Source organism: Mustelus asterias, chromosome 9 (assembly GCF_964213995.1).
Source record: "Mustelus asterias chromosome 9, sMusAst1.hap1.1, whole genome shotgun sequence".
NCBI lineage: Eukaryota > Metazoa > Chordata > Chondrichthyes > Carcharhiniformes > Triakidae > Mustelus > Mustelus asterias.
The window spans coordinates 133,266,998-133,290,507 of record NC_135809.1 but is presented as its reverse complement, the minus strand read 5'-3'; the positions used below and the strand labels follow the sequence as shown (position 1 = coordinate 133,290,507).

General features: G+C 42.0%; 1 protein-coding gene across 4 annotated transcripts in view; it reads left to right on the top strand.

Annotated features, from left to right (window-relative positions):
* alkbh3 (alkB homolog 3, alpha-ketoglutarate dependent dioxygenase) overlaps nucleotides 1-23,510 on the top strand; it is a 79,267-nt gene that overhangs the window by 39,681 nt on the left and 16,076 nt on the right. For all 4 annotated transcript variants that reach the window (XM_078221053.1, XM_078221054.1, XM_078221051.1 and 1 more), the window contains exon 9: nucleotides 18,687-18,785. In XM_078221053.1, the coding sequence (XP_078077179.1) occupies nucleotides 18,687-18,785 (99 nt within the window). The remainder of the gene's footprint in view (nucleotides 1-18,686; nucleotides 18,786-23,510) is intronic.

Sequence of the window (23,510 nt, the reverse complement as noted above, 5' to 3'; positions counted from 1 at the left end):
GAGCAGGAGCCATACCAAGTTGTGATACAACAAGAAAAAATGCTTTCTATGGTGCATCTGTAAAAGTTTGTAAGAGTTGTGGCGGACATGCCAAATTTCCTTAGTCGTCTGAGAAAGTAGAGGCGTTGGTGGGCTTTCTTAACTATAGCATCGGCATGGAGGGACTAGGACAGGTTGTTGGTGATCTGGACCCCTAAAAACGTGAAGCTCTCGACCAGTTCTACTTCATTCCCGATGGAAGAAGATGGAAGAGAGTATGTCCGGGGTGCGTGGAGTCCTTGATTATGCTGGCTGCTTTTCCGAGGCACTGGGAAGTGTAGACGGAGTCAATTGATGGGAGGCTGGTTTGTGTGATGGACTGGGCTACGTTCACAACCCTTTGTAGTTTCTTGGTCAGAGCAAGACCCATACCAAGCTGTGATACATCCAGAAAGGATGCTTTCTATGATGCATCTGTAAACATTGGTGAGAGTTGTAATGGATATGCCGAATTTCCTTAGCCTCCTGAGAAAGTAGAGGCATTGGTGGGACCAGGACAGGTTGTTGGTGATATGTACACCTAGAAACTTGAAGTTCTCAACATTTCCACTTCATCCCCGTTGATGTCGATGACAATCTCCTTTGTTTTTGTTGACATTGAGGGAGAGATTATTGTTGCCGCACCAATTCACCTGATTCTCTCTCTTTCCTGTACTCTGTCTCGTCATTGTTTGAGATCTGACCCACTACGGTGGTGTCATCAGCAAACTTGAAAATCGAGTTGGAGGGGAAAATGGCCACTCAGTCATAGGTGTATAAGGAGAATAGTTAGGGGCTGAGAACACAGCCTTGTAGGACAGTGGTGTTGCAGATGATCATGGAGGAGGTGTTGTTGCCTATCCTTACTGATTGTGGTCTGTGGGTTAGGAAATTCGGGATGCAGTCGCAGAGGGAGGAGCCGAGGCCCAGGCCACAGTGTTTGGAGATGTGTTTCGTAGGAATAATGGTGTTGAAGGCTGAGCTGTAGCCAATAAATAGGAGTCTGACACTGATGTCTGTGTTATCTAGGTGTTCCAGGGTTGAGTGCAGGGCCAGGGAGATAGAAACTAGAAGCAGGAGAAGGCCATTCGGCCATTCGAGCCTGCTCCACCATTCATTTTGATCATGGCTGATCATCGAATTCAATATCCTGATTTCCGCCCCTTCCCCCAAATCCCTTGATCTCTTTAGTCCCAAGAACTATATCTAATTTCTCCTTGAAATCTCACCACGTTTTGGCCTCGACTACATTCTGCGGTAGCGCATTCCACAGATTCACCACACTCTAGGTGAAGAAGTTTCTCCTCACCTCAGTTCTAAAAGGTTTGCCCCTTATCCTCAAACTATGACCCCCAGTTTTGGACTCCCCCACCATCGGGAACATTCTTTCTGCATCTACCCTGTCTAACCCTGTTACAATTTTATAAGTTTCTATGAGATTCTCTCTCACTCCTAACTGATTTAATCTCTCTTCATATGGCAGACCTGCCATCCCAGGAATCAGCCTGGTAAACCTTCGCTGTACTCCCCTATAGCAATGACATCCTTCCTCAGATAAGGACACCAAAACTGCACACAATACTCCAGGTGTGGTCTCACCAACGCTCTGTAAAATTGCAGCAAAACACCTGTATCCCGATACTCAAATCCTCTCGCTATGAAGGCCAACATACCATTTGCCTTCTTTATAGCCTACTGTACCTGCGTGCTTGCTTTCAGTAACTGATGCATGAGGACTCCAAGGTCTTGTCGAGTATCCACCTCTCTCAATCTGCACCCATTCAAGTGATAATCTGTCTTTCTATTATTGCTACCAAAGTGGATAACCTCACATTTATCCACATTATACTGCATCTGCCATGCACATGCCCGTACACTCAGCCTGTCCAAATCACGCTGAAGCAACTCTGCATCCTCCTCATAGCTTACCTTCCCACCCAACTTTGTATCATCTGCAAATTTGGAGATAATACATTCAGTTCCCTCTTCCAAATCATTAATATATAATGTGAACAGTTGGGGTCCGAGCACAGATCGCTGCAGAACCCCACTAGTCACTGACTGCCAATTAGAAAAAGACCCACTTTTGCCAACTCTTTGCTTCCTATCTGCTAACCAGCTTTCTATCCATCTCAAGACATTACCTGCAATCCCATGTGCTTTAACTTTACATAGTAGTCTGTTATGTGAGACCTTGTCAAAAGCGATTTGAAAGTGTAAATAAACCACATTCACTGGTTCTCCTTGGTCAACTTACATCCTTAAAGAATTCCAGTAGATTCGTCATGCATGATTTCCCTTTTGTAAATCCCTGCTGACTTTGCCTGATTATACCACTACCTTCCAAATGCTGAGTTATGAATCCTTGATAATAGACTCTAACAACTTCTCCAGTACCGACGTGAAGCTCAGTGGCCTATAGTCCCCTGTTTTCTCTCTTCCTCCCTTTTTGAATAGCGGGCTTACACAGGCTACCCTCCAATCTGTAGGAACTATTCCAGAATCCAAAGAATTTTGGTAAGTAACCACCAATGAATCTACTATTTCCAGGGCCACTTCCTTAAGTATTCTGCGATGAAGATTATCAGGACCTGGAGATTTATCCACCTTCAATCCCATCAATTTCCCAAAACCATTTCGCAACTAATGCTGATTTCCTTCAGCTCCTCACTAAAACATGTTTCTCTCAGCACTTCTGGTACATTATTCATATCTTCCTTTATGAAGACTGAAGCAAAGTACAAATTTAATTCCTCGGCCATTTATTTATTCCGCATAATGAATTCTCCTGTTTCTGACCGTAAGGGGCCTACATTCGTTTTTGTCAATCTTTTTCTCTTTACATATCTATAGAAACTTTTACAGTCAGTTTCCCACTAGCTTACTTTCATACTCTATTTTTCCTTTGCTGAATTTTAAACAGATCCCAATCCTCAGGCCTATTGCTTTTTTTTGCCAATTTGTATGTTTCTTCCTTGAATCTGATATTATCAGGTAGCACCTGCTGTGGACCTGTTGCAGCAGTGGGCAAACTAGTGGATCCAGGCAAGCTCTGAGGCCAGAATTGATTCGTGCCATGACTAACCTTTCAAAGCACTTCATAATGATGGATGTCAGAGCCACCGGATGATAATCATTGAGGCACGCTGCCTGGCCTCTCTTTGTACGCAGCACTTTGCAAAAACCTCAGTGCTGGGGATTTTGTTCTGCCACTTGATGTTGCAAATAGATCTCAGACAGCGGCGATAGAATCTATTCGTTGTTTTATGTGATTTCAGCAGCTTGTCCAAGTATCACATCCATAAAGAAATGATGTAAAAACTACAAGTAGACTTTGATCTTTGTTCTGCGACAAACTCCATGCACTTTTCAAAATCGCTGAGTGAACTTACCAAATCCTGAGCTTGCTTTTGCTTGTCAATGGTCGTTTACTTTGTCCAGCGTAGTATTATTGGAGAGGGTACTCCCCAAATAGCAAAACTTCGGTACTGAACAGCGTATGTTGATGGTGACTCTGGGGTCTTGGAGTGCGTGGCCAGGGGTGGTTTGATACAAGATCTCTGCCTTCTTCAGACTTATTATCAGGCCAAAGTGTTCTGAGGTAAGGGAAATGCGCTCAGCAAGCAGTTGACTATCCTCCAGAATATGTGCTCTGAGAGTGCAATCAGCCAAGAGCTGTGTAGCTATTTTCTTGTACCGTATATCAAAATGAATAATTCTGCATAAGTAAATAAACCCTTATAATGCATTTTGTATCTTTTTGTTTTATGATTTCGCCTTTTGTGACCACCTAAGAATCTCAGTGTTGATGGCAGAGCTTTTAACTGCCTCGGCACCTCCCTCCCTAAACCCCCTCACCTTTTTGTTTGAAAAGCTTTCTTGGCATCTTTTTCGAAAGAGCTTGTGATCACCCAACGCAAACTCTCTCTCTCCCATGGGTTAGCATCTGTTCCTCTGCTATTAGCCATGATGCATGCCTCAAAATGTTTTTCGATGTGAAGGGAGCGATATAAATGCAAGTTGTCATTTTTAGCTTTTGTTGTAGACTCCATTTTCTATCTGCTGTTTTCATACTTCTTCATCCTTTTTGTGGATCTGTATTTTGAAAAGCAGCAGCAAGCTCTGCTTAAAAATTCATCAAAAATTCATACTGACATTTAAATCGTCCAAAAAAGCTAGCCTTTCAGAGCTCTTTTCCAGACTGTCAGTGGCAATTTATTTTAGTGTTCCTTCAATCTCCAAAATAGTAAGAAGGATGAGCCAAAATGCAAAGAAAATAAAGATTGTAGTTTTAACTTAATGTTATCTCAAAAGCACAAAAAAACCTGATCTCTAGGCTTGTTTATTTCCAACATTTTCAGTTTTATTTTTCAGTTTTTGGCTATGTTCTTCCGCAAACAATTCATCTCTAGATTTATTGTGTGAATGCCAGAGAGCAGCAGCATTAATGTAAATGACTTCTACTCCGTGGATTAAAAAGGAAATCCTGTCATCAAAGTCCCACTCTGGGGTTTAAGTACATAATCGAGGCAGACACGTCAAAGGGAATGGTGCAGACGATGATGTAATATTAAACCAATACCTTGTCTGCCTGCTCCAGTGGAAATTTAAAAAAAATCCATGGCACCATTCACATAAGAGCTGACATCTTTCCTGATATCCTGGCAAATAAACCTCAATCTGCAATCCCAGAAATTGATCAGTTGGCCATTAATCTGACCTGCTATTTGAAAGCTATTGCTGTGTATTTCTGACTGTATTTGTCAACATTGGGGGTTCCCAAACTGGAGTCCGTGGACCCCCCGGGAGTCCATGAAGGGTCACCTGGGTTCTGCGAAGCTGACGGCCGCAACGTGACTGGCAAACGCCAAGTTCGAATGCGCAAAGTTTGAAAATATTAAATAAGCCAATCAGAGTAAGGCCTCTTGGAGCCCTGGATGCTGATAGGCTGGCTAGTCAGTGTTGCATTCACTCCTTGTGAACTAAGGACCACCTTGTGCACACCACTCTTTAGCAATTGGATTTTAGACCGACGTAATTTCACACTGGCGTGATTGGGACACCCAGTGGCCAGCATTGTTGTAATGCAAATGAATGCAAAAGGTGTTCACGCCACCAGCCGGTGGAAAGACTGACCCACCATTAACCCGTCATTGGGGGATTTTATGCTGGCAGTTTATGACATTTTGATTCCCGCTGGAGTCTCTGCCTCTGCCCACCACCAAACATGCTGCAGGCGGGTTGGGAGAATTCTGTGCTTCAACATGGGGTAGGGGGGGGGCACCTGAGGTCAGAAAAGGGGCTTCTGATGAAGGCATTACTCCCCCTTCTCACCCAAGATCTAAGCCCTTTCATCTTTGAGTTTCCCCCACTCCCAGGTAATTGCTCCCGGGAGCCTACAGATTGAGGCTGGGTGGGAAACCAAAAATTGGCTACTTTAGGGCCTGAATTGGGGCAAGGGCTTTACCCACCTCAGAGTAAAATTGCTGTGAGATTGGGTTGGTAGAACCCCAAAGTGAATCCCGTTCCTTCCATTTGATGCTTCCTCCGCCTAAACATTTGCCAGCGAGGAGTATGAAATTCAGGCCAAGATAATTAAATCATGTAGCTTTTTCTGAAGATCATTAAAGAGGAAACTAACCAAAATTTGAGTTGTGGCATTTTAAAATTGGAAGACCTGTGATAAGTTCTGGAGTCATTGTGGTCCAGCTGTATTTCCAACAACTAAAGAGGTTTCCAAGCTTTCTCATCGACAGATACTCCTGGAAAGAACTTTCCAAAGCTAATTGCAATGCTTCACAGTGTTAATAGAATACTAAAAATTGTAGCCAAAATTATTGTAATTTTCAAATATAGCTGCGATGTTTCATCCTCACAGGTTTTACAAAACTGGCTACAGGATTTTGTAATTATTCTGCAATGTTAAGTGATCTTGTCAGGTTGTTATTGGCTGACCTGGTCTGTAATTATATTATTAACTAGAACCATTCTATGGAAATGTGAACAGCAATTGTTTTGAGACTGTAAGAATTTAATGCATCACTGTTTTGTAGGTTACAACAGATGTACTTGAACAATGCACATGGCATATAAACTTTGGTGCAGTAATTGTCCTCTATGCAAGTCTCATAATGACCTTCCCTCCTTCCCTTTTTAAGAAGGTTGCACTCATAATAGATCTAATATATTGTCTCACCAATCACTGTAGTAATTGGTCAGTCCTGAGTCAGTAATAAGGCCACCATCCTGGCCCATTTCTTGTCCACTTATTTTAGGATCATTAGCGACCTAAATAAACTTGGATAAAATTACAGCTGCACTCTCCATTTAACCTAGTTTCAAGTGGAAGACTTTGAGTTCAGCTTTTAAATCATACTGTTTAAAACTCCTAAAACATTTATAAAATAATAAATATTAAAATCAATGCTTGATTTATATATTGAAGCTCTGAACCCTAACATCTGATTCCATTCCACTCCCTTGCTAAAGTTGAACCCAGTGTGATGCACAGTCTCGGTCTCCTCTGGGTAGTGTTTCGACCCCAAAGTGGTCCATCAAGAAGATTGCCAAATTCAACTTAATAACAGCAGCCACATCCATTCGGAGCTAACTTTCACTAATGCTGAGAATTTACTACTGTTACCTCCATGCTCAGTCTCTCCAGTTTTCATCTTGCTAGCCTGCTGATCCCAACTCAACACAAACTACTACTTTTCAAAACTTGATTGTCTGTACCCTTTCTCCATTTGCCATATCATTGATTTGATCTCAATGTCCTCCTATTGTTTACACATCCCTTCATTGCTTCATTCTATCCTGTTTCTGTCACCTTCTCAAGTTCCAGCTGGAACCCTCCAATTTTTTGACACAGCCATACTGTGATTCTTCATTCAGTCAATGAAGGCAGACCTTTTAGCTAAAACCTGAACTTCAGAACCCTCTGTCTCAACGCGTGCACATACAGACGCTTATTTTTTCTCTTTATCGTCCTGTTTCTCCATTTTTGTTCTTAATTACCTCCACCACTGAAGATGGGTGGAGGTAATGTTTTTACCCAAGTTTATTGGTTGATTTGTCTGTAAACAGTATATCTTAAAAACTAATGGACAGATTTCAATGAAGGAGTAGAGACCAAGGAAAAACTGATTAATTTTTGACTAAGTTATGGACTGGATCTGGATCCTTGAATTTCTTAAAGAATTGGTAATATTAGGAGATAGGGTGAATTGGCTTTTTTAAGATCGTTGTTGGTTGTTTGATTTAGCATGTTGTTGATCATTTTAGAATTTTGTGGGTTGTCTTAGCTGTAGTGGTCCAATTTGGCAAAGCTCTCAAAATGTGAGCAGAGTTTTCAGAGCAGGTTGTTGGATATGGATTGGTCTGAAGCCTCCTCAGTGAGGTGGAAGCTCTTAGTAAAATGTTTTTTTTCAGCTTTATCATTACAGAGCATCAACCAGGCAGGTAAAAGACGCAAGGGAGAGCTACTTAATTGTAATAACATTTATATTATCACAGCGTGGCTGAGGTATGCACTCTACTGAGTGCCCTCTTTGCCTGCTTTCTTTCCTGTTTGGCTTTTCTCTTTTTCTATTTCTTTCTGTCTCTTCCCATGTTCCTTTACACATTTTCTCTTTCTTTCTTACTCTTCCTTTCCTCTTTCCTTCTCTGCAAAATCCTTCTGAAAATCTATTTCTCCAAGAGGCTCCTCCCAGTTCCTGCATAGTCAATTCCCCTTTCTCTGGACTTCTTTCTCTCCCAACACCACCACTCCCCTATTGAAGCATCCCTGAGACATTTTGCTATATTGAAAACATTTTCTAAGTGCATTTTGTTGCTGATTGTGAGACAAATTGTTCAAGTACAAGAAATTATATATAGATAGTGCAAGTCTAGTCAATAAAGCAAACAATGCTTAGTTACATTGCAAATCAGTAAAATATAAATTTGAGATTAGGCAACAGCTTGAGCACTGCTTTCAACTAAGGAACTGAAGTGTCCAACCTGGGAATGAGGCAGAGAAGGGCCAGAAGTCAAAACGCTAGAATCAACAAATTGAATACAGAGGAAAGGGTATTAAACAAAATCTCAGCCCAGCCTCTTCAGCTCTGGAATGCAGCAAATATGAGGAGATATATGTATAGGGTACTGGAAAGCATTAATCTGGAGCACTATTTCAAGATAGATTATGGTTGCAATGAGGGAAAAAAAACTGCTCTAAGCCAGTTGAAGACTTAAACAATGCGACATCTCACACAAAAAATGATCACGAGCTGGAACGTTCTTTCAGGAAAGGCAAAAGCTCTGGAATCATTGAAGGAACTGCTGCGATGGAAGGGGCCATACCTGTCAGGAAGGATGTATTTAGGTAGGTTGAATGACTTCCCTGTACTTTGTGAATATTGCAGGTCAGCAGCAGTTGAAATAAGATTACTTGAAGCTATCTACATGCCATCAGTGTCTCATTCCCACTTGTTATTTATTATTTTTGATGAGACTTGAATGGGTGCACTGAGAAATCACATCTCAGCATAACATTTGCCTCTGTTTAAGAACAGCATTAAAATAAGAATTGATTTGAAAGCTCTTATCATAGATAAGATGTGGAGATGTTGGCGTTGGACTGCAGTGGGCACAGTAAGAAGTCTCACAATATCAGGTTAAAGTCCAACAGGTTTATTTGGAATTACGAGCTTTCGGAGTGCTGCTGCTTCATCAGGTGAGTGGAGAGGTAGGTTCACAAACACAGCACATATAGACAAAGACACAATTGCAAGATAATTACAGATTGGAATGTGAAGAATGGTTAGAATGCGAGTCTTTACAGGTTCAGACAGTGCAAGTGGAGAAAGGGATAACCACAGGTTAAAGAGGTGTGAATTTTCTCAAGACAAGACAGTTAGTAGGATTTTGCAAACCCAGACAGTATGGTGGGGATTACATGCAGTGTGACATGAACCCAAGATCCAGGTTGAGGCCATCCCCATGCATGCTGATGGCCAAGTTCTGTCTTTGATAATTCAAGAGGCTGAGACAAGAAGGATTAATCCTTCTATATTCTCCTCCACACTGAAGCTCCGTTGGTGAGAACCTCCAGACATGTACTGAGACTTGTCTTTGCTGTCAGTTCTGACGAAGGGTCATCCACACTCAAAACGTTGGCTCTATTCTCTCCCCACAGACGCTGTTAGACCTGTTGAGATTTTCCAGCATTTCCTGTTTTTGTACTAAGTCTAGCGACCTGTGTTCTTTTAGGGGAGCACGAGAATAACAATGTCAAAACTCTGCGAACTTTGTCCCTTTTTATAAAGTTTTTTTCAAACCGCCCATCTCGGCAGAAACCCTATCTGTTTGTTCTTTTGTTTGTGCGTGTATGTGTGTGTGTGCTGGGTATTTTTAAAGTGACAGATAATTACACTTTTAGATTGCAAATTGTGTGTTAACCAGTTCTTGCAACTTGTTTTCTTAAAAAAAAGTTTTGTTTGTTTGTTAATAACTGCATTATTATAGATTGTATTCACTGTAATGTAGGCATCATTGAAAGAAGCCTGATTAAAGTCTGTTTTATTCTGGGTCTAGCATTAGTGAAGATAAACAATTGGCCATTTTGGTGAGTGAATTAAACATTTATTTAACATTAAATGTTGCAAATTGTGGAGAAGTGGCATTGGAAAAATCCAGCATCGACTCCAATGCGCCAATGCAGTCTTTGGACGCTTGAGGAGCAGTGCACGAAGACCAAGACCTCAAATCTAGCACCAAGCTCATTGTCTATAGAGTAGCCATGGTCTCTGTCCTCCTGTATGCATCAGAAACATGGACAATGCACATCAGACAGCTCAAATCCCTGGAGGGATATCACCAACATTGCCTCTGCAAAATCCTGCAAACCCACTGGCAGGATAGGGGTACCTACATGAGCGTCCTCTCCCAGGCTAATGTCCCTAGTATCGAGGCACTGGTCACGCTTGACCAGCTGAGATGGGTGAGCCACATTATCTGCATGCCCGACACAAGACTCCCGAAACAAGTGCTCTAATCCGAGCTTTGCAATGACAAGCGATCACAATGAGGTCAGAGGAAGCACTACAAGGACCGTCTGAAAGCCTCCCTAAACAAATGCAACCTCCCCATCGACATGTGGGAGTCATAGAAATCATAGAAACCCTACAGTGCATAAGGAGGCCATTCAGCCAATCGAATCTGCACCGACACCAATCCCATCTAGGCCTTATCCTACATATTTACCCCACTAATCCCTCTAACCTACACATCCCAGGACACTAAGTGGCAATTTAGCATGGCCAATGCACCTAATCCACACATCTTTGGACAGTGAGAGGAAACCCACGCAGACACGGGGAGAACGTGCAAACTCCACACAGACAATGACCCATGACGAGAATCGAACCCAAGTCCCTGGAGCTGTGAGGGAGCAGTGCTAACCACTGTGCCACCGTGTCGCCCAAACACTTGCCTTAAACTCACAAACTGGAGAAGAAGCATCCGCAAAGGCCCCAATCACCTCGAGTGTCAGCGGGTGGAGCACGCGGAGGCCAAGAGTGAACAGCGGAAAGAGAATGCAGAATCCCACCCACCACATCAAACACCACCTGCCAAACCTGTGGTGGAGTCTGTGGCTCCAGGAGTGGACTATTCAGCCACTGCAGAACCCACTTCCCCAGAGTGGGAGCAAGTCATACTCGACCCTGAGGGACTGCCAAAGAAGTGGGGTTAGGGAATCTGCACACTCCACCCATCCTAGTCATAACATATTCAACTTTACTCCCATTTAACTATTTATGTTATTAAATTCTGTAATTAGTTGGCAATCTACCCCATTTTGTCAAAAGACTGAATGTCAGTATTTCCATCATTTGCTGGTGACCATGAAGTAAACTGCCTTTGGACTGCCTGCGTGTCAGACACATAACTCTCCACACCTTTGCCAGACAACCATTGTTGAAGCATTTCTTTTGAAATCGACTATTGGTGACTAACAATTTAAACTACACAAAAGGCTGGAGTGTTGTTTGAATGGCACATCCTCAGCATCAACTAATTGTGCTGATGTTATCGGATATCTGCACAAAATCAAAGGTCAAGATTGAATTGATTTACATAATTTCTTAGCATATATTTATAACTCATTCTGAAAACCTTAATAACTCAAGGCATCAAACTTGCATGTCCATGTCAATGCTCGCTGAATAGCAATCTGAAAAATCTATAGTTTTTTGAAACGACTGCCTGTGGATTGGAGAGGTGCCACTAAAGATTGTGTGGGAGGTATTACATAACAGGCAGAATCTAACTTGTGCTGCTGAAGGTTACCATAGCAACTCCATTAAAGTGCTGGTTTAAAGTACATGTATTAGGCATCTTTGAATAGTTTTCCTGAAGGAAAACATAAAAATATGTTCCTTCCCATGGACAACTCAATAACAGTAATCTGCCTCAGATCTCAAGTACTGCATTATAGAGAGTATTTGTTTCGTTTTGCAATGAAATGGTTGGAGGGTTAGTTTATGGAAAATTTGCCATTTAGGTGTGCCAAAAATTTGTATTCACAACACAGTTGTTTTACAGGGGAACATGACATGCAAATATTCCTTTTTATTATTTGACTGTGTTTTGTTAAACTCCTCACTACACGATTTGAGTGACTCTGTGAACTAATTTCAAAGAAGTGGTCCCCCCTGCGCTCCACGATGGGCAAGGGAAGTACACAGCACTGACTATTGTGCGGAATTTCCGATGTTGAAGGCGAGGGGAGGATTGGGGAGGCTGGGGCCACTGCAAATGGTTATGAAACATATTGCTGACATGAACGAGCCCTTGTACTGACTCTCTCCTCTCTCCTGGGTAATGCAAAAGTTAGTTTTGCCAGTGAGCCAAGTGTGAATGGCATTTAAAGATCGAATGTTCGATCTACATTGTCTTTTGGGAAGTGCAGCTTTTTTTCAGAGTGGCAAGAGAGAAGTGTCACAGGCCACTGTCCAAAATAGTACGATTCTGGTTATGTACAAACTCGTGATTTTTTAAATGTAAAATCTAATTTCAGTGATACACAAGTCTCTCAACTGTTAGTTCAATAATGAGTGCATTAACATTTATGATGCAAAGATGTGACTTATCTTGACAGTCATTTCTATGAAAGAAAACTTTCTTCTCTCATTCAATGTGACAGTAAGTTAGCTTTGACAAAGGGTCATCTGGACTCGAAACATCAGGTCTTTTCTCTCCTTACAGATGCTGCCAGACCTGCTGAGATTTTCCAGCATTTTCTCTTTTGATTTCAGATTCCAGCATCCGCAGTAATCTGCTTTTATTTTGACAGTAAGTTGGTTGCCTTCTATGATACATGTTCCAGAATCACATAATGATTTTGCCGCAATATCATTCTTCCTTTAAACCAGCGATGGGCAACCTCAGCTAGTGAGTGGGCTGTATGAGTGGCTCTTCTTCTTCTCAGTGGGCCGCAAGGTTGAAATCGAGCTTGTTCGCTCAACATGACCCCTTGGATAAGATTAAATACATTTAATACACATTGAATATTTCATAATGAGTTATAGAAAATATAGAAAATAGTTCATATATTAATAGAACTATCATCAACTTCAAATGGGAAAAACAAAAAGAAGAATCACGTTTACATTGGTAAATTACAATTTACTATGCTTATCAAAGCTTGTACGAGCTATAATTAAAGGTTATACATTTTTAAATTACACAGATATGTGTTATAGGTATTTATTTTATTAATATTTATTTCCCTTTATTTTAATTAATAAACCTTACTGCTCCCGATAATCTTTACTACTGATGTTATTAAAGCTTTATTACGAAGAAAATCTTACAGTTACCAATTTATTGTACTAGTATTTAAAGATAAATGAGAAAATCAAGTAAAATAGTCACCAACCAATCACTCCACTCTAAGCCTCGCTCTTTCTCGCTCTCATTTATCCTCCCGGCTTCTCTCTTGGTCTTGCTCTTTCTTGTGCCCTTTTATCTCCAGGCTCTGCTCTCTGTCTCGCAAACTTCACTCTCACCCTCTCAACAGAATGTCTTGTGCGCCACAGTCAGAACCCTGATCCAGGCTTGTGACCTGGTTTCCCACCAATGATTTAAATGATTCACCATTCTAGTTCTGTATTTATATCGACCCTTTCCCAAGCAAACATTCCCTCTTCGCCCACAGTAGAAAAATAATATGTCCCTTAGTTTCTGACATTGCTGCTAGGAAGAACTTGTATTAATTTAACACCTTTCACATTCTAGGACGCCAACTGCATTATTATGCATTGTATTCACTATAATGTAGGCAAATGTTTGTGCATAGTAAGGCCACATGCACAGCAATTTTAACTTTGATTGAAGGATGAATATTGCCCCAGACACTGCAGGTTCCCCTCTGATTTTCAAATAGTGCTGTTGGCTTTTCCATCCTGAACAAGCAGTCAGGACGATGGTTCAACTGTTGCTTTTAAAAATGGCACCTCCAATAATGTAGTACTCCTCAGTAATTCACTGCGGTTAGCACTGCTGTCTCACAGCGCCAAGGACCCTAGGTTCGATTCTAACCTTGGGTGACTGACTGTGTAGCATTTGCACATTCTCCTCGTGTCTGCGTGGGTTTCCTCCGGGTGCTCCGGTTTCCTCCCACAGTCCGAAAGATGTGCTAGGTGCATTAGTCATGCTAAATTGCCCTTTAGTGTCCAAAGATGTGGTTGGATGGATTAGCCATGGTGGATGTTTGGGGTTACGGGGATAGGGTGGAGGATAGGGCTTGGTTGCGATGTTCTGTTGAAGTCGGTGCAGACTTGCTGGGCCGAGTGGCCTCCTTCTGCACTGTAGGAATTCTATGAATTGCCAGCTGACATTAAGTCATGCGAACTTGAATTCACAATCTTTTGACTTGTGGGTACGACTGATACCAACTGAACCAATATGGCCTGTGTCGACAATTCTCTGATATTCCCATCATTTTCTCACTTACATCTCAACCACCCAGCCAATCACGCTTATGAGGAGAAGCAACTTCAAGCTATTCGGAATAAAATGCCGTCTGGTTTTAACAGAATATCCAAACATGAAGAGGTGAAAATTTTTAAGTATATAATTAAAGCCTGGAATTTCATTATCGCTTTTATAAAGATGTGTTAATCTATTTATTTTGAATGGGTTAATGTTTCTGTTAAAATAGCGGAGAGGAGCTTTATTTAACGTGTTTGTCTGGTAACACACATACAGTAATTTCCAGACTTAAGTCTGCCTTCCTTCTGAAGTAGCCTATATCTGTTAATACTTTTAATTGTGCATACTCCATTAATCAAATAATATTTTTAATATTTGTATACGAGGATACCAAACTCAGACTATAAAAGGTTGGTAATTATCAGAAGTGGTTGTGCTAAACATGCATTTTTGTAAATATTTTTCATGTAGAAAAATCAAAGGGAAAATATAGTGGAAATGTCATACAAAAATGTTAAAAATGCATAAGCTTGTAATGTATTTCTGTGTAATTTCAAAACTTATTTTTATGTTGCTTAGCTTGAAACTCTTGCAAGTACTTACTTATTTCACACTCTTTCGCGGGTCTCCTGCAGCTCACAATAAACTGTGACTGGGAGGGCAGAATCCTGTCCTTAATCGCTCCCGGTGACCTTTGGAAACCATCTGTTGGAAGTCACATGAGCAGCCAGGCAGTAGTTCTCTCTGCATTTTAACTCTTCTCCCTTTTTAGGAACTGTCTCGCTTTCAGGTGTCGTTTCCTCCCCCCACAGTAGAATGGTTGGGTACAGGGCCATAAATTTGAGGACCAAGCACACAACCATGTGTAGCACCACCACCGTGTCTAAATATCTTCAAATATTTTGTTTGGTTACAGGCCAGAATCAGGTTTATTTTTTTTTAAGGGATGTTTTGCAGCAGCGACAGTGTGAGATCGATGCTGACGCATCATTTTAAACATATGAATATGCATTATGGTTTGGCCTTTTTAACCGATGTTGTTTTCTTGCACAAATGGCTTGACAACTGTCAGCTTAACTCTCTGAAAGCTGTGTTTGTTTCATTGTCGGCTATACTAACAATTAGTCTACGTATCAGTTGTACTGTGGATTGTAACATTTCCAGTAAATCCCGTGTTGAACTGAAGCCAGAAAATATTAAATGAAAAACCCACTTCACACTGTATAAAATTGTGGAATGAATATTTTACTCGATGATTTATAGAAATTAAGACACTGATACTGCACAGTGCAGCTTGTAATTTACAGTTGAGACAGGATGGCTGTTCTAGTTTAAAATGCCGGCGTTGGACTGGGGTAAATACAGTAAGAGTTTTAACAACACCAGGTTAAAGTCCAACAGGTTTATTTGGTAGCAAATGCCATTAGCTTTCGGAGCGCTGCTCCTTCGTCAGATGGAGTGGATGTCTGCTCTCAAACAGGGCATACAGAGACACAAAATCAAGTTACTGAACTTTTGTAACTGAAGTTACAAAAGATTCGCATTCCAATCAGTATTCAGTAACTATTCAGTAACTATTCAGCGCTCCGAAAGCTAATGGCATTTGCTACCAAATAAACCTGTTGGACTTTAACCTGGTGTTGTTAAAACTCTTACTAGTTTAAAATGACAGTCTCTTGTAATGCATCACCCACTGCTTATAGAACTTGATGTATCTAATTGTATATCGGGTAACTGTGCCCCATGGGCGGCACGGTGGCACAGTGGTTAGCACTGCTGCCTCACAGCGCCAGGGACCCAGGTTCAATTCGGGCCTTGGGTCACTGTCTGTGTGGAGTCTGCACATTCTCCCCGTGTTGGCGTGGGTTTCCCCCGAGTGCTCCGGTTTCCTCCCACAGTCCAAAGTTATGCGAGTTAGACTGATTGGCCCTTCATATCAGGGGGATTATCAGGGTAACTACGTGGGGATACAGGGATAAGGATGGGATTGTTGTTGGGATTGATTGATGGGAATTTCACAGTAACTTCATTGCAGTGTTAATATAAGCCTTGTGACTAATAAATAAACGGTAACTTTTCTTTGTTGCTGCAGGCTCGATGGGCTGAATGGCCTCTTTCTGCACCGTAGGGATTCTATGATCAAAGAGAATCATTGAGAGAGACAGTTAAGCCCATAATGCCACTTACAGCAGCACTGCACGACACAATCTTAACTCAGTTCTCCCTGGGGCAGGCAGGGCAATGGATTGTTACCTGCGCGACCCACACAGCATTCTTCAATGATACTATTGAAGAATATCAGCACTGTCTACTCCCGAGGAATAGAGGGAAGTCTGTGAGCCATTGCGAGCAAATTTCTACCCCATTGTCTTAACTAATTCTGGATCAAAGAGGTCTATGCCCACAAAGCAAACAGATTGCCTATCTTAGCCTTCAATAAATTAAACAGTATTTAACACAGATGATGGAGTCTCTCTCGGTGAGTGCCTTTGAATGGGCAATTCCTTCTGATGAGAAAAGGAACAATGAAGCCAGTGGTGCTGCAGAACATTGTATTGAGCTTGCAGACAAATCTCTGAGTTTGGAAAATTAATAGTAAAATAACAAAAGTATACAGGAAGTATAACATCACATCTATTTCTTACAATTACATTATAAACTACCTACTCTTCCCCTCACCCTCCTGATCTCCTCTCTGTCTCAAGCGCTCAAACACTGATCTGTGTTCAATGTCTCTCACTTATTTTCTTACTTATTTCTATCCATCCTCAGCTTTATCTCTCTTTGTCTTCTTTCATATTTCTCTCATTCCGGCTGCCTCTTTAATCTCATTTTCCATTGATTTTATCACTTTGAGGTATCTCAGTTTTATGATTTATTTCTCAAGCTCATCATTTTTATCTTTCAATTTCTCAGTGTCTCTCTTTTTCCCCCATTCTGATTCCTCCTGATTTGTGCTATGTCTATGGAGCTCAGGACATCCTACACATTCCATGAAACAGTCAGTGCAGTGATTCCAGATTGGTATCATTGAGGCCATAAAACTCCAGAATGCCAACAAGTTGAGGACTGAGTTTGTGAGTCAGAAGGGCAATTTTTTTAAAATCGCCATGTTATCATTAGGAAAGTGGAAGATAGCCATGTTGTTATTTTGGTTTATTCTGGTTTGCCAGTGTGAGCACATTAATCGTCCTTGCTCCAGTGTCTGCGGTTTCCTGCTGGCTGCTGTGTGTGGGATGTGGTCCTAAGTAAGAAGCTGTGGTAGTGGAGGGCAACGATTGGCGTTCTGTCATTTGATTTGATTTGATTTATTATTGTCACATATATTAACATACAGTGAAAAGTATTGTTTCTTGAGCGCTATACAGACAAAGCATACCGTTCATAGAGAAGGAAGGAGAGAGTGCAGAATGTAGTGTTACAGTCATAGCTAGGGTGCAGAGACAGATCAACTTAATGCAATTCCACACACAGGGATATATTTGTGGGCTGAGAGGTTCATGGTACCATTAATATTGTGTTATTCTGAATTCCCTGAAGGTTTCAAGTGGGGTGGCACGGTGGCGCAGTAGTTAGCACTGCTGCCTCACAGCGCCAGGGACCCGGATTCAGTTCCTGGCTTGGGTCACTGTCTGTGTGGAGTCTGCACATTCTCCCCGTGTTGGCGTGGGTTTTCTCCGGCTGCTCTGGTTTCCTCCCACAGTCCGAAAGACGTGCTGGTTAGGTGCATTGGCCTTGCTAAATTCTTCCTCAGTGTACCCGAACAGGCGCCGGAGTGTGGCGACGAGGGGATTTTCCCAGTAACTTCATTGCAGTGTTAATGTAAGCCTACTTGTGACTAGTAAATAAATAAATAAAAACAGTGTTGCGTGTAAGGTTACTAACCCTCCAGAATTGTCCTGCAGTCTTTAATAATTAATGATTAATCTCCCAGAGGCTGCAGTGAGCAATCCAAGAAAAAAATCACAGCAACATTGAGAAGTTTATGATTCATTTGTGGGATGTGGGTGTGGCTGGCTGGCCAGCGTTTAATGTCCGTCCTTCGTTACCCTTGAACTGAGTGGCATGCTAGGCCATTTCAGAGGGCAGTTGAGAGTCAACCACATTGCTGTGACTCTGGAGTCACATGTAGAACAGACCAGGTAAGGACGGCAGATTTCCTTCCCTAAAGGACATAAGTGAACCAGGTGAATTTTTCCAAAAATCAACAATGGTTTCATGGTCATCAGTAGATTCTTAATTCCAGATATTTTTTACTGAATTCAAATTCCACCATCTGCCGTGGCAGGACCCGGGTCCCCAGAACATTTGCTGAGTTAAAAGCAGATTACTGCGGATGCTGGAGTCTGAAACCAAAAGAGAAAATGCTGGAAAATCTCAGCAGGTCCGGCAGCATCTGTAAGGAGAGAAAAGAGCGGACATTTCGAGTCCTGACGACTCTTTGTCAAAGCTCCATTTGCTGAGTTTCTGGATTAATAGTCTAGCAAAGATACCTTTTTTAATTTTTTCTTTTGAGCATTTTTATTTATTAATTCTAAAAGTATTAGAGACGAGGGGGCAAAAGGGGACTGTGGTTGGATGTGAGCGACCATTTGATAAAGTCTCCATGAATCCATCCAACTAGAATTCATATTCGTGAATGTCATGGTCTTACTTCAATTGTTTCATCATCTCCCTTTTGTTCCACACAGGAAGAGAAAGGAGATCATACATATTCGGAAAGAATTCGGATCCCACTGAACCATGGGTGTTTGTTAGTAATGGAAGGGGAAACTCAGAAGGATTGGCAGGTGAGAATCATACTAAGAGCCTCTACGAAAGTGCTAGAGAAACTAAAAGGTCTGAAAATTGATAAATCTCCGGGCCCAGATGGGCTACATCCTAGAGTTCTAAAGGAGATAGCTGAAGAAATAGTGGAGGCGTTAGTTATGATCTTTCAAAAGTCACTGGAGTCAGGGAAAGTCCCAGAGGATTGGAAAATCGCTGTTGTAACCCCACTGTTCAAGAAGGGAACAAGAAAAAAGATGGAAAATTATAGGCCAATTAGCCTAACCTCAGTTGTTGGCAAAATTCTAGAATCCATCGTTAAGGATGAGATTTCTAAATTCTTGGAAGTGCAGGGTCGGATTAAGACAAGTCAGCATGGATTTAGTAAGGGGAGGTCGTGCCTGACAAACCTGTTAGAGTTCTTTGAAGAGATAACAAATAGGTTAGACCAAGGAGAGCCAATGGATGTTATCTATCTTGACTTCCAAAAGGCCTTTGACAAGGTGCCTCACGGGAGACTGCTGAGTAAAATAAGGGCCCATGGTATTCGAGGCAAGGTACTAACATGGATTGACGATTGGCTGTCAGACAGAAGGCAGAGAGTTGGGATAAAAGGTTCTTTCTCAGAATGGCAACCGGTGACAAGTGGTGTCCCGCAGGGTTCAGTGTTGGGGCCACAGCTGTTCTCTTTATATATTAACGATCTAGATGACGGGACTGGGAGCATTCTGGCCAAGTTTGCCGATGATACAAAGATAGGTGGAGGGGCAGGTAGTATTGAGGAGGTGGGGAGGCTGCAGAAAGATTTAGACAGTTTAGGAGAGTGGTCCAAGAAGTGGCTGATGAAATTCAACGTGGGCAAGTGCGAGGTCGTACACTTTGGAAAAAAGAATAGAGGCATGGACTATTTTCTAAACGGTGACAAAATTCATAATGCTAAAGTGCAAAGGGACTTGGGAGTCCTAGTCCAGGATTCTCTAAAGGTAAACTTGCAGGTTGAGTCCGTAATTAAGAAAGCAAATGTAATGTTGTCATTTATCTCAAGAGGCTTGGAATACAAAAGCAGGGATGTACTTCTGAGGCTTTATAAAGCACTGGTTAGGCCCCATTTGGAGTACTGTGAGCAATTTTGGGCCCCACACCTCAGGAAGGACATACTGGCACTGGAGCGGGTCCAGCGGAGATTCACACGGATGATCCCAGGAATGGTAGGCCTGACATACGATGAACGTCTGAGGATCGTGGGATTATATTCATTGGAGTTTAGGAGGTTGAGGGGAGATCTGATAGAAACTTACAAGATAATGAACGGCTTAGATAGGATGGACGTAGGGAAGTTGTTTCCATTAACAGGGGAGACTAGGACGCGGGGGCACAGCCTTAGAATAAAAGGGAGTCACTTTAGAACAGAGATGAGGAGAAATTTCTTCAGCCAGAGAGTGGTGGGTCTGTGGAATTCATTGCCACAGAGGGCTGTGGAGGCCGAGACGTTGAGCGTCTTCAAGACAGAAATTGATAAATTCTTGATTTCTCGAGGAATTAAGGGCTATGGGGAGAGAGCGGGTAAATGGAGTTGAAATCAACCATGATTGAATGGTGGAGTGGACTCGATGGGCCGAATGGCCTTACTTCCGCTCCTATGTCTTATGGTCTTATGGTAATGAAACAGATGTTCCAGTACCGAATATTCCTCAAATTGGAAATGTTTTCTCCACCAGGAATCTCAGAATTTGCAAGCACAGGAACTTACTGCCAGTATTCTGTGTTTGTACCTTCCTGCAGGGGGATAGAAAAAGAAAGATTTTGCAATTTTATAGTGCCCTTCGTGACCTCAAGATGACTCAAAGCACCTTAAACCAATAGAGTCTCTTTTGTAATGTAGGAATCTGTGCAGCCAATTTGTGCACAGCAAGATTCCACAAATGTCACCACGTCCCCATGGAAACGTCACCACGTCCCCATGGAAACGTCACCACGTGCAGGTTCCCTTCCAAGTCACTCACCATCCTGACTTGGAAGTATCTTGCTATTCCCTTATTGTGGCTAGGTCAAAATCCTGGAACTCCCTCTCTACATTGCATGGATTGCAGCGGGTTCAAGAAGGCAGCTCACCACCACCTTCTCAAGGGCAATTAGGGATGGGCAACAAATGCTGGCCTAGCCAGCAACACCCACATTCTACAAAAGAATATAAAAAGGAAAAGAGTGAGAACTTCATCCTGCCTCTTAGCCCATGTTTTATATCAATGTCTGCAATTACATTTCGCTGTATTAAGTGTTACTTTATTTACATCTGCGAATACATTTTGTGCTCCAGCAACAGAAGAATTATGGTACATTTGGTCTGATTTCATACATATTGCCTTATCTGCAGTATTAATTCTTAATGAAACATGTTATATATTGGGTACCTAAAAATTTGCCCCTCCAATCATGTGTGTATGTGTAAGCTGAATGGTTAGTTCTTAGCTAAGATACTGTCTGGAATGTCCCATTTCAAAGTCTGTGATAGGCAAAAGCAACTCAAATGTACCTTGTGTTTGACAGGCACAGACTGAAAACTGTGAAATCCCACACCAATTAATCATCCTCACAATTAAATAACAGCTTGCATTTATATTAGGGTTGCCAGCTAATCACAATCAGTCTTGTGATTAATGCAGTCAATTTTTTTTTGATTAATATTTTCAGTGCACATTAAGTGCAAAGGTTGTGCAGCAAATATCTTGGAGTTAAAGTTTAAAGTTTAAAGTCACAAGTAAGGCTTACATTAACACTGAACAAAGAACAAAGAAAATTACAGCACAGGAACAGGCTCTTCGGCCCTCCAAGCCTGCACCGACCATGCTGCCCGACTTAACTAAAACCCCCTACCCTTCCGGGGACCATATCCTTCTATTCCCACCCTATTCATGTACTTGTCAAGATGCCCCTTAAAAGTCACTACCGTATCCGCTTCCACTACCTCCCCCGGCAACGAGTTCCAGGCATCCACTACTCTCTCTGTAAAAAATCTGCCTCGTACATCTCTTTTCACTGCAATGAAGTTACTGTGAAATTCCCCTGCCTGCAACCTTCAGTGCAACTCGCCATAAGCTTCTGGGCATGTGTGAGACTTAGCTTCTGCGCATGTGTGTGGTTGCCGGGGAGATAGCAGAGTGTGAGTGCAGCAGTGTCTGTCTGTGGTGTTCTTTATAAACCTGAGGCTAAGTCTCTCTCTCCATCTGCCTTGGGCCCCATCAGGTCTGTTGCTCCAAAGATCCCCAATTTTGGCTTGCAGAGTAGAGTATTGCTGCAATTAAAACCAAGATTAAATCAGCTTTGAAATTTAATCACAATTTTTAATTTTTCAACAAACGTAATATATACAGCACCTTTAACATAAAAAATTATTCCAGTGCACTTCGCAGAACCTAAACAGACAAACATTGTTCACAAACCAAAGAAGGGGGTTGACTAAAGGCTTGGTTAAGGAGGCAGTTTATAAGGAGGGTCCCAAAGGAGTAGAAAAAGGCAAAACATAAGGGATGGAATTCCAGAGTTTAGGCCTTCACTGACTAAAGGCAAGGCCTCCAATTTATGGTGAGGCAAAACTACCAATTGTGAGGCAATGGGAATATGGAATAATTGAGGCCTGATTTGGCACAAATGTATTGGCTGAATGGTGTCATGACTATCTATTCTAAAGAACAAAGAAAAGTACAGCACAAGAACAGGTCCTTTGGCCCTCCAAGCCTGTGCCTATCATGATGTCCTAAACTAAAAAAAAACCTTCTGCCCTTACTTGGTCTGTATCCCTCTATTCTCTCCCTATTCATGTATCCATCAAGATGTCTCTTAAATGTTGCTAATGTGCCTGCTTCCACCACCTCCTCTGGCAGCGCGTTCCAAGCACCCACTACTCTCTGCATGAAAAACTTGCCCCACACATCTCCCTTAAATTTTCCCTCTCTCACCTTGAACCTGTGCCCCCTTGTAATTGACACTTCCATCCTTGGAAAAAGCCTCTGACTATCCACCCTGTCTATGCCTCTCATAATTTTGCATATCTCTATCAGGTCTCCCCTCAGCCTCTGTCTTTCCAGTGTAAACAATCCTAGTTTATTCAACTTCTCCTCATAGCCAACACTCCCAAGACCAGACAACATCCTGGTGAACCTTCTTTGCACTCTCTCCAAAGCTTCCACGTCCTCTGGTAGTGTGGTGACCAGAACTGCTGCAATAGTCCAAATGTGGCCTAACCAAGGTTTTATATAGCTGCAACATGATTCCCAACTCTTGTACTGTATGCCCTGGCCGATGAAGGCAAGCATGCCATGTGCTTTCTTAATCACCTTGACCACCTGTGTTGTCACTTTTAGGGAACTGTGGGTGGACCTGCATGCCCAGATCCCTCTGTATGTTAATGTTCCTAAGGGTTCTGCCAATTACAGTATAATTCATACCTAAATTTGATCCTCCAAAATGCATCACCTCGCATTTGTCCAGATTAAACTCCATCTGCCATTTCTGTGCCCAAGTCTCCAATCTGTCTCCAACAGAACCAGTCCTTGACCTTTAATGACATTATCATTGCTGAATCCCCCACCATCAATATCTTAGGGGCCATTATTGACCAGAAACCTAACTGGATCAGTCACATAAATATTGTGGCTACAAAAGCAAATCAGTGACTGGGGTTGCCTGGATGAGTGCAACTTTCCATAGCCTTATGCACACGTTCATATTCTGCTTGTTGATGTTGCAAA